Here is a 16,536-nt window from a genome sequence, read left to right on the forward strand (position 1 = left end):
TATACATCGAATTAAAATTATTTATCAAAATTAAAATTAGATTACTACAGAAGTATATTTATTTTTAGGCAGCTTATTGGCATTATCGTAGTAACCTCTACCAAGCATATTATGAACCATATAAAATAATTCCATGATTAAATATTTTATATACATTTGACCCTTTATTTAATTATATAAGAAAACTAGATAAAATATAAATGCATTATGGAATAAATTATGAAGTTATAAGAATTTAAAATTCACAGTTTCAGCGCATCTGGTTTTAGCCATTCGGTAGAACTAATTTTAAAAAGAAAAAACAAAACAAAAAAAAGTGATGGATGAAATATCATGTAGGTAATTTCTAGTCTGAAGATATGGATATGCTATGGTATGTTGGTTTTTTTTTTTTAAAGTTTCCTTTAATACATTTTGTTAGGGTTATCCACAAATCATCTGATATTGAATAATACAAATGATCTAATATTATCTTTCATATTTTACATATAATATATAATATTATTACATAATTAAACTATATAAACATGACACATACATGTTTTATAATTTATTTAATCAAAAGTTATGCAGACTAGATTTCGTATCATATTACACTCTTGATTTTAATTTAATAAATTCAATTATTTTGTTTTTGCTGAAGAAAACGGATTTGGATATTTAAAAGACTTACAAAAAAAAAAAGATTTGCCTAAAATAAAAACTAATTTAAGTTATAATATGGTTCTTTATCAACTTAATGATAAAATTATCGGTAAGTTAAAAAATATAAATATTTTACTATATAATTTTAACAAAATATAAAACTTATATTTTACAAATATATAAGAGTTTATTGTAAAAGAAATAAAATTAAATAGAAAAGAAAATTTGATTGTCCCAAACTCTAATCATAATTATAATGTCTAAATTCAAGAGATGAAATAATGTTATACTAGAATTAGGAATCTAATGGTGTCTAATTATAGTGACTAATTTACGAAACTCTTCACTCTTCACCTCTTGTATCATTCCAATGATCAGTCCATCCAATTAAAAACTATCATTATGTTTCCTCTATAAAATAATTATAGATGTCTAAATCTCCACCAACTGAATACGTGATTAGAATTTATTTATAAATTAAATTAAACAATCAGTAATTGATAAAGGAGGGTTGCCAATCTTAATGTTAGTGAAAGAAATAGTGATACATCGGACAATCACATTTTTTTGCATTTAGTTAAAGTTAAAGAAAATATACCCAAAAATAAAATAATAAAATATTAAAATTGTTCGTAAATTTTTTTTTGTAAAACAAAACTTTTAAGTAATCTATTATTTATTTTATGAATAGTTTTTTTGTTATTACAATTTACAATGTATCTACCTACTTTTATCACAAAAAAAGTCACAACTATTTATAATAGATAAATAATAAATATGTTTTAGTTAACATAATATATCATATAATATCATCAACCTATACAGTATACATTTTAATTTTAGTTCATATTCAAAGACGTTTGATTTATATTGAATTATTTAAATAATAAAAATTTAACTAATATACCAAACGTATAACCTTAAAAGTAAAGTATAGGTAATAACTTATTATTAATAAGAAATATACGTAAGAAATTAAATTTTCTAAGTTGAACATTAAAATGAAAATATTTCATTATTACTTAGATAAAATTCGAATAAACATAAATACGAGTAACTGGGCAAGTCGTTCTGTTGTATAGTAAATTTGGAGAAAACTTTAGTGATAGATTAGGGCACTGCGATAAATTTGTTAAATTTAAATGCAATGATAAATCATATTGTATACCTATTAAAAACTATATACTGGAGGCGAAGTTGTTAGCTTAACACATTTTACTTTTTGGAATACTTAATAATTTATTTATACTACTATTAGTGAGATTGAACTAATTGTTATCAAAAACTTCTCATAAATGATACAACTTATTAGTCAATACAAATATATAGTAGAAGAGTGTAAATAGCTTAAAATTTAATTAAAACTCAACAAATCTAAATTTCAAAATGAAATGTCTATATGAAAAATAAAATTTATATTTTCGGTGTATGATTTGGTAGCTGAAAAACTAATAGTTTATAAATAATTTGCACTATTTAGATATAATTTCAGATCAATAAAGATATTGAATCATTTTTAATTTTTATATTATTCCACATAATATTTCACCGAAAATAATCGATCAGAAATTATATCGAAATTTATGATATTATTATGTACGTGTTTTATTGAAATAGACTATAAAAAAGATTAGGTAACTTATTTACAAAAGTTAGAAATAATAAATTCAATGTTTTTTAAAGAAATCATCAAGTCATTTATTAGCAGTATTTTTATGATTTTTGTTAAAAAAGGATTTTTATTTATACATTATGCACTAAATTAATTGCAATAATAGTAGTATTATATCATTAACTCTGTCATTAGTAAACAGTTGAAAGATTAAACATACAAATTATAGTTGATCGTTCAAAAGAAATTGATATTTCCCATGAAAGCATGATTAATTTTAGTCTCACAAAATAAATAATATTTATAACTTCATAATTTATATAATACATTTGTTTTTATTCTAATAGATTTTATAAGTGTATCTTCACAAATTTATCCATTCTAGAGGAATTAAAATATGAACATAAAATTGTAAGTATTATACACATTGTTTAAAAACAATAATACAGGATAAGAGGATAACACTAACGCATAATTCAATCAACGTTTTTCGAATGATAAATGAAATCATAAAGATCACTTTTTCTAACATCATTGTCATTAGTCACATTTAAAGTCACAAATACAAAACAAATGATCGTAATAGTTTTAAATTACAAATAATTTACTATTTTTATATTCACCAACTAACATTATACTATTCATAATATATTTAGATTACTCAAAATATGAATAAAAACGAAAGCATGTTTTTGAACAGAGTTCGTACGTACTCAACAATTGAAAGTGGGACTTGAGAAAACATTTAAAAGCATTTTGAAATATCAAATAATACAAGTAAATTTGTTTGAATCATTTTTCACCTATTTCGTAATACTTGCTGATAACATATAAATACTGGATGTTAGTTTTTTTTTATATATGTACAACAATTTTTTGGTATTCCTTCAAAAGTTAAACTGTGATTAAGATATTTAATATTATTATTGTTATATTTATGATTATTTTAATAGAATACATAAATGCTGAATAATTAAGTTATTATGGTTTAAGAAGGATAGAATGTTAAAGTTAGATAGTTTAATTTAGTAATATTGGTTTAATATCATACAATTACAATGTATATTATAGGTATAGTACTATAGTGTAAGTGGAGTGGAAAACTATTCAGGTATAAATGTATAATATATAAAAAAAAGTCAACAATTGGCGGCCTGCACACACATTTTATCCGGTCTGCAGACAAGAAAAAAAAGTAAAAACTGATAATATTATACGTTCTTATGTCGTAAATTTATCATTTTTGCTTATTGATTTTTGCTGATTTTGCCAATTTTGATGGCCAGCGAACAAAATATTCAGATTTCTAATGTGGCTCTTCAAAAATAATAATTTGTTGCCCCAGATAAATAATAACACAAACCGCCATGACGGGCGAAAAAGGGTGACGCAATGGAAGCCACAATGGAAAGAGGCAGACGTCTCTTATATACTGTCGTATCGACTATTCAACAACTTCTGAGACCTTTGCAGACATAAGCACAGCCGTCAGGCCTTTCATCTAACATAAATACCAATTTTAAAGCAGAAATATGAGAATTGTGTATTTCACGTTGCGTAGGTAACCTATACACATTTTCATCCCATTTATTCACATACAAAATAACAAAACAAAAAAAAACTTTTTCATAAACGTGTTGAGATTGTATACACACGGTTTAAAGAGTTCAAACAGTTTTAAAAATAATGATTGATTTTACTGTATTTTAAATGTGTAACTTTTACCCGACTTAAGCATTTGCCCCCCTTATCATTATCGGGCCGGATATGGACCGCAAGCCCGCTATAAATTAATATTTAAAGTTATTTTATTAGCTTCACTAACAGATGTATATCAAGCTGTTGACATGTTCGGTGCTATGAAGACTAGAAGATACCCAGTTAATGCGTCTAACATTCTAAATAATACTTTAAAAACATAAATTAATACTAAATATTTAATAATTTACTTATTGTATGGTTTGTTTTATTTTTTATAAATACATTTATATACTCATATTTGGCATAAACAAAATATCAATTGGGGTAAAATTTCTCTCAAAATAAGTAATCATATAATAGGTAATATAGGGCATCCCTCCTCTATTTATGTCTTATCACTGGTAACCGTGCAGATAATAACTAGTACGTATAAGATTATTTAAAAAGGCTATTTGCATTGAGATAAAAATGCAATTGTAATGTAATTGTAAGCGAGTGGTTTTTTTTTTTTTTAGATATTTTATGGACCGGTTATAAATTATGCCCACCCCTCTCAACAAGTGAAATGACACCACTGTCACCTACTCACGTTTAAAGATATTTAAAATAATATAATTAGTGTTATAATAAAAAGTCGTATTTATTATAAATAATAATAATTCATTACTTTTATATGCGTTCGCCGTTCGGTAATGCATAAATATTATTTTCATTCTAAATAACAGGGGTGGCCAACGAGCCAAAATGTAAAAAATAAAGGTCATATTATTATATAATTTTTATATGTATATGATATTGTAAATAAGATAAGCTTTAGAAATTGAACTCTTGGAATTATTGGAAGGTGAAGGACTAAAGCAGTTCAAATACAGTTGTCATTCTTTGTTGAAATTTTGGAAACATGTGACTGTTATTAAATATCCAAAAATTACTCTTTGCGCTCAAAGTTAATATCGATTTTTGGAACAACATATTCTTGCGAGTCTTAATACTCAACCATGAAAATGATTAAATCTAAACATCGATCAACATTAACGGACGATCATTTAACTGAATCTTTTAAGGATTGCGTTAACAACATATAGTCCCGATTTTAAAAAGCTTACAAGCAAAATAAACACCCAACAAATAAGAAAAGCGGGTAAGTGGATGTCGCTCTGCTAGAGATTTGAATGCAATGATGGGTATCATTGTATACGAAAAACGATTCTGAACGGAGATGATTTGTCAGTCTAGGATATATTATATTTAAATATTGTCATATATTCTATTTTGAAACAAATATATTATTTTTCAATTAGGACGCATTTTGAATAAGGCATGGTTAATCAATTTTTCAATAAACATTGCCATTATACATTCATAATACATTATATTAACATAGCTATACATATACCTGATTTCATAAAAATTTAAAACTCGAACGCTCAAAACATTTTTCCTATAATGACGCTTCAAATTTTCTCTATAGCTATTTGAAGCAAAACGTATGTAAAACTTAGTGTTGTGTTTTTAATCCTTAGTTATAAACACAAAATTTTTTATAATTTTTCAACTTACCTTTAAACCTAACCAATGTATTTTTATAATTTTTTAATCACTATAAGAATAACTTATGAGGAACTTTGTATTACATTTTCAAGTATTTAGATAGGGCCAAAAAAATTTTATCGAAACTTCAAAAGAAAAATTGAAAATTTCAGTTGTCTATAAATATCTCGAAAAAAGTCAAAATATTTTGAAAATTAAATCATGTAAATAAAATGCCAATCTAAATAACTTGTGAAATTTTCAAGTATCTACGACTTATACTTTTTGAATAATTACAAATATTTAAAATCGTTTGAGGATAAATCGTTATCGTTACGCTATTTCGTAAAAATTTAAAATTCAAACGCACTTAAAATTTTTCCTATAATGATATTTCAAGTTTTCTCTATAGCTACTTGAAGGAAAACTAATAGAAAACTTAGAGTTGTATTTTAATCCTTAGTTATAAACACAAAAATTTTTATAATTTTTCAACTTCAAAATGACTTGCAAATTTTCGCGTTTTCGACAGATTTCGTAAACATTTGAACTATAAACGCTTATAAAAAAAAATGTGACTTACGATTTTTAATTTTTTTTAGCTACAATAAGAACAACTCATAAGGAACCTTGTATTAAATTTTCAAGTGTTTTTGGTCATCTAAAATTTTTTTACCGACAGTTCAAAAAAAAATTCTCATAAAAATCGAAAATTTTAGTGGCCTATAAATATCTCAACAATTTTTGAAAATTAAACCGTATATAGATAACAATAACATAAACATTTGGTGAAAATTTCAAGTATTTACAGTGATTAGTTTTTGAATTACAACCATATAAAAAAATCGATATGGTCGAAAATTGGTTTTGCGTAAAAATTCCCGTTTCTGTCTTTTTTTTTTTTTGTTTTTCTCGATTTTTTTGAAAACTGTTGGAAAATGTTTACTTTTGACCTCTATAATGCACCAAGGATATTCACTTTTACATCAGAAACCACCCCCAAAGTTTGAAATTGAAGCATTATTTCGACCAGTTATGCTGTACACAGACACAATAACAAACAAAAAAAAACACATATCATTGTAAAATCAATACATTCATCACTTTGTTCAGAATCTAAAATAGTAAATAAAGAAAAATTATATCAAGAACACTTTATTTTTAAAAATTATTTTCTATACACTGTAATTTAATAAAATATTATACTTTTTCAAATACATAAATTCATGTTTTCAAATGTTTTGTAAAAATATTACGATAAGATACGAGCCGCTAAAGTCTATGACGCGAGCCGCGATTTGGCCACCCCTACTATATAATAATTGAAAATGTGCATACACAGATAGGTATTATATATAGCTGCTTAAGAACCCTTTTTTACACCTGATTACACAAACACCCATACCCCTTATACACCATTATTCCATCATTATTCTTACCAGTGCATTTTTTTAATTGTAACATTATCGCATACCAGACTTAAAATCATTTTAAATGAAATACACTGATAGATTATAATTTTATGTAACCTAACTATACGTAGTTAATAACATTGATAAATATTTTTACTGCAGATAATTTGTTACTGCTATTTCCGTAGTGCGCTTGAGTTCGAAAAATAAACGAAAAACTGAAACGTAGGATCATTAATAACTTAAAATTTCTTAACATAAGTTCAATTTAATATAATATTATAAATTATTTATTTCAACTTGGGACTATTTTTTAGATAACTTCAGACAACAAATTGAATTACTTATATTATATATGATATAATTTTACTTTATTCTGTATTAAAAATTAGCTTTAGGTATCACTTGATAGATTGAAATACAACATTTTTTTATTATGCAGTAATCATATTGAATACTATAATATCTATAGTGGAACTTTAGCAAGCTATAGTAAACCAAACAATAACTATTTATACAAACATAATGGGTATTACAATATCATAAATATTGAAATCAATATAGGTAAATGTTTATGATGGATTTATACTTAAATAATTTGATGCTTAAAATATATCATGATATATATTTTATTAATTTGTTCATCGAGTGTTGTATTACTTTGGGAATATAATAATATAAATGATACAGGGATGTGAAATGATATGACTCCCTTTCCTCAAAAAAAATACCAACTTCAAATCTAAAACCTCCAAAAAACTGTTTATGCTACTACATGTTACACTTATTTTAAAACGAATATTTAGTTATTTCAGACGTTTTAGTCAGTTTCAAATAATATCTATAACACATAATTGTATTCAAAACGTATCATAGAAAAAAACTATTTTTTCAACATTTATAATACTTCAGATATCAATAATGCAAGCTGTAAAATAAAAATAAAAATGTTAAATTGAATTAATTTTTATTTTAAAAATTTAGGCACAATTAACAGGTACTTAAATTATTAAAACTATAGTAAAGAATAAATGTTTCCTTGAATAAAGTATTTCTTTAAAATATTTTAAATCATAAAAAAATTGTAGGATGTTTTGGAATTTTAAAAACAATGTTTTAAGAACCATGAACGCAGAGTATAAAAAGGGCAGATTTTTCCTGGAATTTCCATTAAAATAATTAATCGTTCATTAAAACAAAGAAAAGAAAATGTTAAATAAACTACACACACGGTTACAATAAATTTAGAGCAATACATAAAACTATATAATATGAACATTTTAACTACAGCTATTTCAGAGTGAAAAAGGCAGAACCTCAATTTATATATAATTGATAACACTGTTATATATTAATATAAAAATGATTCACAAAACAAACAACAATATTAAGTATATAATATAGGTATTTATAATAACCGACTTTTATTACAGATAATGTTATATGGTTTCAAAAAGCTTAGTAACAAAGGTAGAAACAACATTGAAAAAAGAATGACATTTATATAATGAACGAAACAAACGATGAATTAGTAGCTATAGACTAAAACAAATATAAATATATTACCTATCATCCCAATAAATGTTTCTTAAATATTTTATTGTATTATTGAGGTAAAATATTTAAATTCATAAACATCATCGGCGTTAATATCAATTATTAATATTTATTTTTTTTTTCAATATTAAAATGTAATTAATATAATAAATAATAACATATATTTATACCATATATTATTGCAATTAGGTAACTTTTGAGTCAATATACCGACTTACTATAGAACAGCGTAAATAATAGGTTTATATAGTATATCAAAGTGCAAATAAATACACAATAACGTAAAATGAAGCTCAACATTTTGAAAATCCAGAAAATGCCATTGACGCATAGAAAAAAAACTAAATTAATCAACAATGCCAAATGTCAAAAAATATATTAAATATTTTGAAAATTATATACTATGTATAGAAAATGTTAATGTGAACATAAATTGAAAATATTAATGACAGAGGTATACTTAACATGCTAGTATTTATTCAAACTTTGAGATTAATGAACATAAAATAAATAAATGTTCGTACAAAAATTACGTTTAATATTTCCCAAAATGTTGACAATGTATTTAGATAAAACACTTCCATATCAGTACATTGCAATAATCATCATATTTTTAAGTTAATTATTTCAGGAGAAATTAACAGATCAAGTTGAACTATTCAAATTGCGTCGTAGTTACCCCGGACCACTTCAACTTATTTTTAATTAATATTGTATAGCTTAATACTCGAATACGAACAAAAACGAACATTTTGAGATCCGAACATTTATATATTTTAACTTGGCCACACTGAGGGGAACATCTTTGAAATCTACTGATAAGACATGAAAATAATAAAACCATAAAAGACATAGAGGCGGATCTGACCTCATCCTCCATCCACCCACATAAATATATGTCACCTGCGCCGTGGCCGAACGCGATCATCACGCGCGATACGACATATTATTATATACATATACCTATATACAAGGTATAACAGATATAACTGGCTTTTGGAATAACTTTTGTTCAAATAAATATATTTTTTTATTTTTGTTCATTAAGTGACCCAAGCACTACATGTATAATAATTTTTTTCTTTTCTTTTTTGCACAGAAAATAAAAAAATTCAATTTAATAAAAAATGTCTGGGTAAATTCAAAATACCTAGCCTATTTATGAATCTGACTATAAGAACAATTTTAATGGTAAAAAGATTTATCTAAGTCACGTAGTTAACTTTTAAGAATTTTTTTTAAAATTCAATATTTTTTTGGTTAAATTAATTTGGAACGTAATACATTTAAAAAAAATATGATTTTTGAGAATTTGCTGTCATGAGAATATTTCTTAAATTTTCTACTATCATATAATATTAACAATTTTCAAATTTTCGGATTTTCGAAAATTGCTAGTACCTATATATATGAATAATAATAATTACATTATTAACAAGAGGCACCTGAGACTACTGAACGAGCCTAAGCCGGGTCCATGACCTGGGACAACCCCATTTTCTGTGGTGGTTGGTGCGGTGAGGTAGCGACTAGGTTTTCTTGTTGATAGTATTGAGGGGGGTGATGGGCAGACACGCAACCACCGTGTTGACTGTAGAATGGTAGCAGTGGGGGCACGCACAATATATAATGGCTGGACACACGCACACTATCGTTGGATTGAGCAGATGTAATGGGTTAGGGGTGGGAATGGAAAAACGCTTTACTATATACTTGGAAACGTCTACTCATCCGGTCACTTTATATATTTTTATTGAACTCTGTGGAGATAAGGATCGAGGGGTAGGAACGCGTCTCGCTAAATATAGACGGAACATTATTATATACATATTTCATATTAAGTTTATAGTTTTAATGAGGGTGTGCTGATATTACGTCATTTGATTGCTAGTATAACCGTAATGTCGTAATGTACGTATCGAACACGCACTATATATTGTCGGTTTTCAACCATATATTATATATTATATTCAATCGCAATGTTGTCATTTCAGAATTTACCAGACTATTGGAACTCGCACAATTATCGGATGCATGTTTACTGAGTAGATCAGTAAAATTAAGATATAAGGCAAAGCGGAATACATTAGTCTTTGGATAATTTGACCCCCTCAAATTACGCTAATGATAATATTATACTCAGCAAGTGAATTACACATTACGATGGCACTACAAAAAATGCCAACAATTCAGTTCGAGAAAATAATGTCTTTCATTTATCAATATACGAATGTCTGATATGTTAGTATGTACAGTAAAACCTCCTTATAACGGACCCCTATAAATCGAAATCTTCTAACAACGAAAAATAGCAACAGTCCCAAATAACCTAAATCCAGTGAGTTAGTTACTCTAAAAAGCAAACTTTTAGATTCTGAGCGGAGCGATGAATGTATTGATTTTACCATGATGTATGTTTTTTTTTTGTGTCTGTCATCACGTTTTGGGGCAGTAAAAATGCTTCGATTTTTGACTTCAGTACCTCGTTCGATAAGAAAGTGAATCCAGTTGGTACTTTGGGGGGTCAAAAGTAAAAAATTCTTAATACTTTTCTAAATAATCAAGAAAAACAAACTAAAAATTAAGGGAAAAACGGGAAACTTTACGCACACTAATTTTTCGACAAAATCGGTTTTTGATGTAACTTTAAAACAAATGACCATAGATACATGAAATTTTCACCGAATGTTTATATAAGTATATTCTATCCACCATGCAATTTTCAAAAAAATTCGACTTAAGTTGAATTATTCATAGGCATTTGAAATTTTCGACCATTATTAGTTTTTTATAAATTAATATCGATAAAAATGTATTTGTTAGGCAGAAAAGCTTGAAAATTTAATACAAGGCTCTTAACATATTGTTACAATAGCACAATAGCAGTTGAAAAATAAAAGAAATTCATAGTCACAATTTTTTTTTATAAGCATTCAAAGTTTGAAATTTGACAAAATACGTAAAAATCACGAAAATTCACAAATTATTTTAAGCTAGAAATTCATAAAAAATTTTCTTTTTAAATCTAAGATTTGAAAATTTAATACAAGATTCCTTACAAGTTTTTCAATCTTTATCACAAATAAAAATTCCATCGGAAATTCAAATTCAATTTTTATGAGCATTTGAAATTTAAATTTTTACAACATTGGATTTTCACTTTTAGCGATTTCCTTATTTTGGTATAACTCTAAAACAAATGACCGCAGATACTTGAAATTTTGACTGAATGTTTATATAGGCATTTTAATTTTCAAAATATTTAGATTTGTTTTGAGCTGTTTACTGACATTTTAATTTTTCAACTTTTTAATTTTTTTTTCAATAAATATCGATAAAACATTATTTGTTCGGTAGAAAAGCTTGAAAATTTAATACAAGGCTTCTAACACATTGTAACAATAGCAGTTAAAAAATATTAAAAATACGTAGGCACGATTTTTTTTTATAAGCATTTAAAGTTCAAATTTTGACTAAATACGTAAAAATTACGGCAATGTTCAAATTATCTTAGATAGAAATTCATAAAAGTTTTTCCTTTTATATCTAAGATTTGAAAATTTAATACATGGCTCCTATCATATTTTTACAATATCAGTTGAAAAATAAAAGAAATACTTAGTCATGATTTTTTTTTACAAGCATTCAAAGTTTGAATTTTAGACAACATACGTAAAAATCACGAAAATTCATAAATTATTTTATGCTAGAAATTCATTAAAAATTTTCCTTTTATATCTTATAATTTAAAATTGTATATAGGGCTCTTAACATATTTTTACAATAGCTGGTGAAAAATAAAAGAAATATATTAACACAATATTTTTTTACAAGCATTCAAAGATTGAATTTTCACAACATGTGTCAAATCACGAAAATCACGAAAATTCGCAAATTATTTTAAACTAGAAATTCATAAAAAATTTTCTTTTTAAATCTAAGATTTGAAAATTTTTAATAATCTATATTATATTCTAGACAAATAAACCGTCTTCGCTCAGAATCGTTTTTCGTATACAATGATATAATATCATTGGATTCAAATTTAATTCCATCCATTACAGTAACCCACTTGTAACCTACTGTAGAGCAGAGCGACATCCACGACTTACCCGCCTTTTTAATAATGAAAACATCAGTTTGGACCAAATGATTCTATATAATAAGGAACTTTAACTCAATAACTTCATAAACACTAAAAATGCCTCCAGAAATACTTCAACTAGTGCTTAGTGATACAGAGTGTCCCGAGAGGATATCCTCATTAACCATAGAGGGGGAAGACCATAATGCGGATAAAAACCAGTTTTTTGCCTATTCATCTATAAATTAAAAAATTATTAAAATTCGTGAGATTAATGAAAATAAAATGTTGGAAGGTCAACATTTTCAGAAAATAAACTCAATAAAATAGGAATATTTATTTTTTTCAAAAATTAAAAATTAAAATACATGTAGTCCTTGTTTATATGAGTCTAAGAAAAGAAAAAAAAAATTATGATATATTTATTAGCTCAGGAGATATTGCAATGGGTAAATCCTCGCGGGACACCCTGTACCTATTGAACTATTCTGTTAAAAAATAAATAAATAAATAAAACCAAAATTACTTGATTTTCATTACGAAATTTTCCATAATACATGACTTTTTTAAAGGTAAGTATACACATTATCGGCTGTCGCCAAAGCCATACCACCCTATCTCAGTTTTATCAACTTTACAAGAAAGTAGAAAAATCGATTTATGTGTAATTTATATGATCTTTTATAATAATTTAATCATTTTTACTTTAATTAAATACCTAAAGTCACTTCAGATACCTAAACAAACATAAGGTTTTATGAATTTTATTTTGAGTTGAATAAAGTAAAAGAATTAAAAGTAACTGATATAAATTGTATATAAGCTACTGAGTAGCTAGTATCTAAATGTATAATGTTTTGTTGTTCCAATGCTCAATTTTTTTAATACAACTCGACTGTCATGTTACAAAAACAAAACACTAATTTAAGTTCTTACAGATATTAATAATGCTAGTTCAACTAATAAAATTATAAAATAAAAGTGCACTGTGTTTCAATTTTAAACGAAAATTCGCAAATTATTTTAAGCTAGAAATTCATAAAAAATTTCTTTTTTAAATCTAAGATTTGAAAATTTAATACAAGGTTCCTTACAAATTTGTCAATCTTTATCACAAAAAAATGTCCACCGGAAATTCAAGTTAAATATTTTTATTAGCATTTGAAATTTAAATTTTTACATTTGATTTTCACTGGATTTCACATTTAGAATTTTTCTTATTTTGGTGTATCTCTACAACAAATGACCGCAGATACTTTAAATTTTCATTGAATGTTTATATAGGCATTTTATATATTTGATATAATTTTCAAAATATTTAGATTTGTTTTAAGCTGTTTACTGACATTTTAATTTTTCAACTTTTTTGCTTTTTTTGCTATAAATATCTGCAAATTTAATTCCATCCATTACAGTAACCCACTTGTAAGCTACTGTACAGCAGGACGACATCCACTTTCCTGCTTTTTTTTAATTGTTTTTTGAATATAACAACAAATACAAATTTGGAATGACACTGAAAAATAGGTTTGACTTGACGATAATACATAACATATCGAGTGACCGCTGGCAGTCACATAGCAGTCAATATATTAAATAATAAATACAAGATATACCTGTATAAATACAAGAAAAATTAAGAGGGTAAGTTGCAGTAGATGATTTTAACCAAATAACTGTTTCAAATGCAAGTTATTATTAAAGTAATAAACTAAAATAATTTAATTTTAATTTGATATTCAGACTAACTATTCAAGTCCTATTATCATACACAGATCAATGAAAATTAAAAATATATATTATTATTATTATTATTATTATTAGTTAAACATAATTTGTCATTATTGCTAATATCTACTTAAAATTTATTATAACCAATAGTGTAGAGATTAACTTACCTTACTGAAATAACCAACAATGTGACATCCATCTTCATCTTGAGTAGTCATTATGTAAAACAAAAATGGTTCAACATCATAATAAAGCGTTTTATGGTCTAAAAAAAACTTTGCAAGCAAACATAAATTTTGGCAGAATATTTTGAATCGTTTTCCATCCACTTCCCAAACAGATATACGGTCTTTCCTAAAAAAAAAAAAAAAAACATATAAATTAGAAAAATAGAAAATGATTTATGCTTAAATATTAAAAATATTAACAAAAAAGGTGAGCAAACGGTACCAGCCCTGCTGCGCAGTTAATAGATGTAGAGAGAGGGTTCAATGTAATGATTTTTTTTTAATTTGAATTTAATTATATAAAATCATTGTACCTACACCAAAACAATTCTAAATGAAAACGAGCTGTCAATCTATAATATAATATATTTTATTATATAATTGATAAATGCAAATTTTAATGATATTGATGAATTTTGTAAAAAAATTAGAATTTTAAAAGGTTATAAAAAAAATGTGTGACCAAGTAGGTATCTTAAATATTTTTGTGATATTAAAAACTTATGAGGAACTTAGTATTAAATTTTCAAGTGTTTAAACCTTTAAACAAAAATATTTTGAAGATTTTTTCATGCCTATAAAATTCAAAAATTAATATTTATATAAAATTTCAAGATCTACAGTTATTTTTTTTTTTTTTTTTGTATTATAAATAAATAGTAACATTTACTAAATTAATATATTCATTGCTCCCTCAGAATCTAAAATAGTATAAAAAAAATGAAGAAAATCATATTTAAAAATTCAATAACTGGATAGATAATTAAATCATAAAAAAATGTGTATTACATAATATTAAATAATGTCTTGCTTACCGATAAACTTCATCACCAGGTGGATGTTTCCAAACACATTTTAGTTTATGTCTAAATAGTACTGTTTTACTCTTAATATAGTGTAAACAGAATTCACATAAGTACAATTTTGGTACTTGTGTATATTCTTCTGGGTAAGGACTTTGATACCAAACTTCCATTTCGTACTTTCCCATTTCTAAATACTTTGTGCCTTTAAAATTTGGTAATTGTTTTAAATCTTCTTCCTATTATAGACAAAGATAAATACAATATAAATTACAATATCTAAAAATAAGATTATATAATTAAATAATCATTAAAAATTTGTATTTTTAAGTATTGAAATACTCCAAAAACAATTATACTAGAAAATATGAAACCATAAATATATGTCATCATTCATAAAAAAATAAACAAAATGGAAACTAAAAATTGTTTAGAAATTATTATTTTTTTTAAATACCATTTTTCAATACTATTGAATAATTTAAAAAAAAAAACTTAATACCTAAATGTAATTAAATGGATTATATTGCATAAATAAAACATTAATAATATGATCAATGAAATGTTCAGTATATACATTACATATATTATTTTGCTTTGTTTTAAGGTTTATAAACTCAAAGACCAGGCACTTAAACCTAAACAGTTGACAAATTGCAAGAGTGAACAATAAAACTAAAAAATTTTGATAAATTTCAAATAAAAGATTGATTATTGGAAAATTAAATCCTAAAAAAACTTGTTATTGATATGTTTCAATTAAATTTAAATTAATTTACATTTTATAAACACATTGACCATTTCCAGATGAATCAATACCAAAATTGATCTGGAACAATTAATTACAGTAAAATTAATTTTGTACTTTGGATTGTGATTACAAATTATAAAATACTGGTAAATTAATATAAAAAATGTATTGATCGTCTTATCTAAATTAATTAATACAATAATTAAATACATAACTAATTAAGCTAATAATTATTAAGTTAATAAAAAATGTATGACAATGTTTAACTACAAACTTTTTTAATACTCAGATTTTTTAGTATTCCGGTTTTTCTTATTTATGATACCTTAATTTAAACCAGAACTCACAATCCTTGAAGTACAGAGAAAAGCGTTTACTATACTCTGCTTACGTAAGACAGGAGCTAGTTGCATTACTACTTATCATTATTATTATTTAAAACGGGGGGAATAAATAACCTTGATAATGAAAATCATAATGATA

General features: G+C 25.0%; 1 protein-coding gene across 1 annotated transcript in view; it reads right to left on the reverse strand.

The window, feature by feature from the left end:
- chm (lysine acetyltransferase chameau) overlaps positions 1-16,536 on the reverse strand; it is an 84,174-nt gene that overhangs the window by 63,047 nt on the left and 4,591 nt on the right. The window contains exons 6-7 of the mRNA XM_015511612.2: positions 15,315-15,541; positions 14,440-14,626 (exon numbers count right to left, since the gene is read on the reverse strand). Of these exons, the coding sequence (XP_015367098.2) occupies positions 14,440-14,626; positions 15,315-15,541 (414 nt within the window). The remainder of the gene's footprint in view (positions 1-14,439; positions 14,627-15,314; positions 15,542-16,536) is intronic.

This window comes from Diuraphis noxia, unplaced genomic scaffold (assembly GCF_037042655.1).
Source record: "Diuraphis noxia isolate RWA-SAM2 unplaced genomic scaffold, SU_Dnox_SAM2 contig0002, whole genome shotgun sequence".
Classification (NCBI taxonomy): domain Eukaryota; kingdom Metazoa; phylum Arthropoda; class Insecta; order Hemiptera; family Aphididae; genus Diuraphis; species Diuraphis noxia.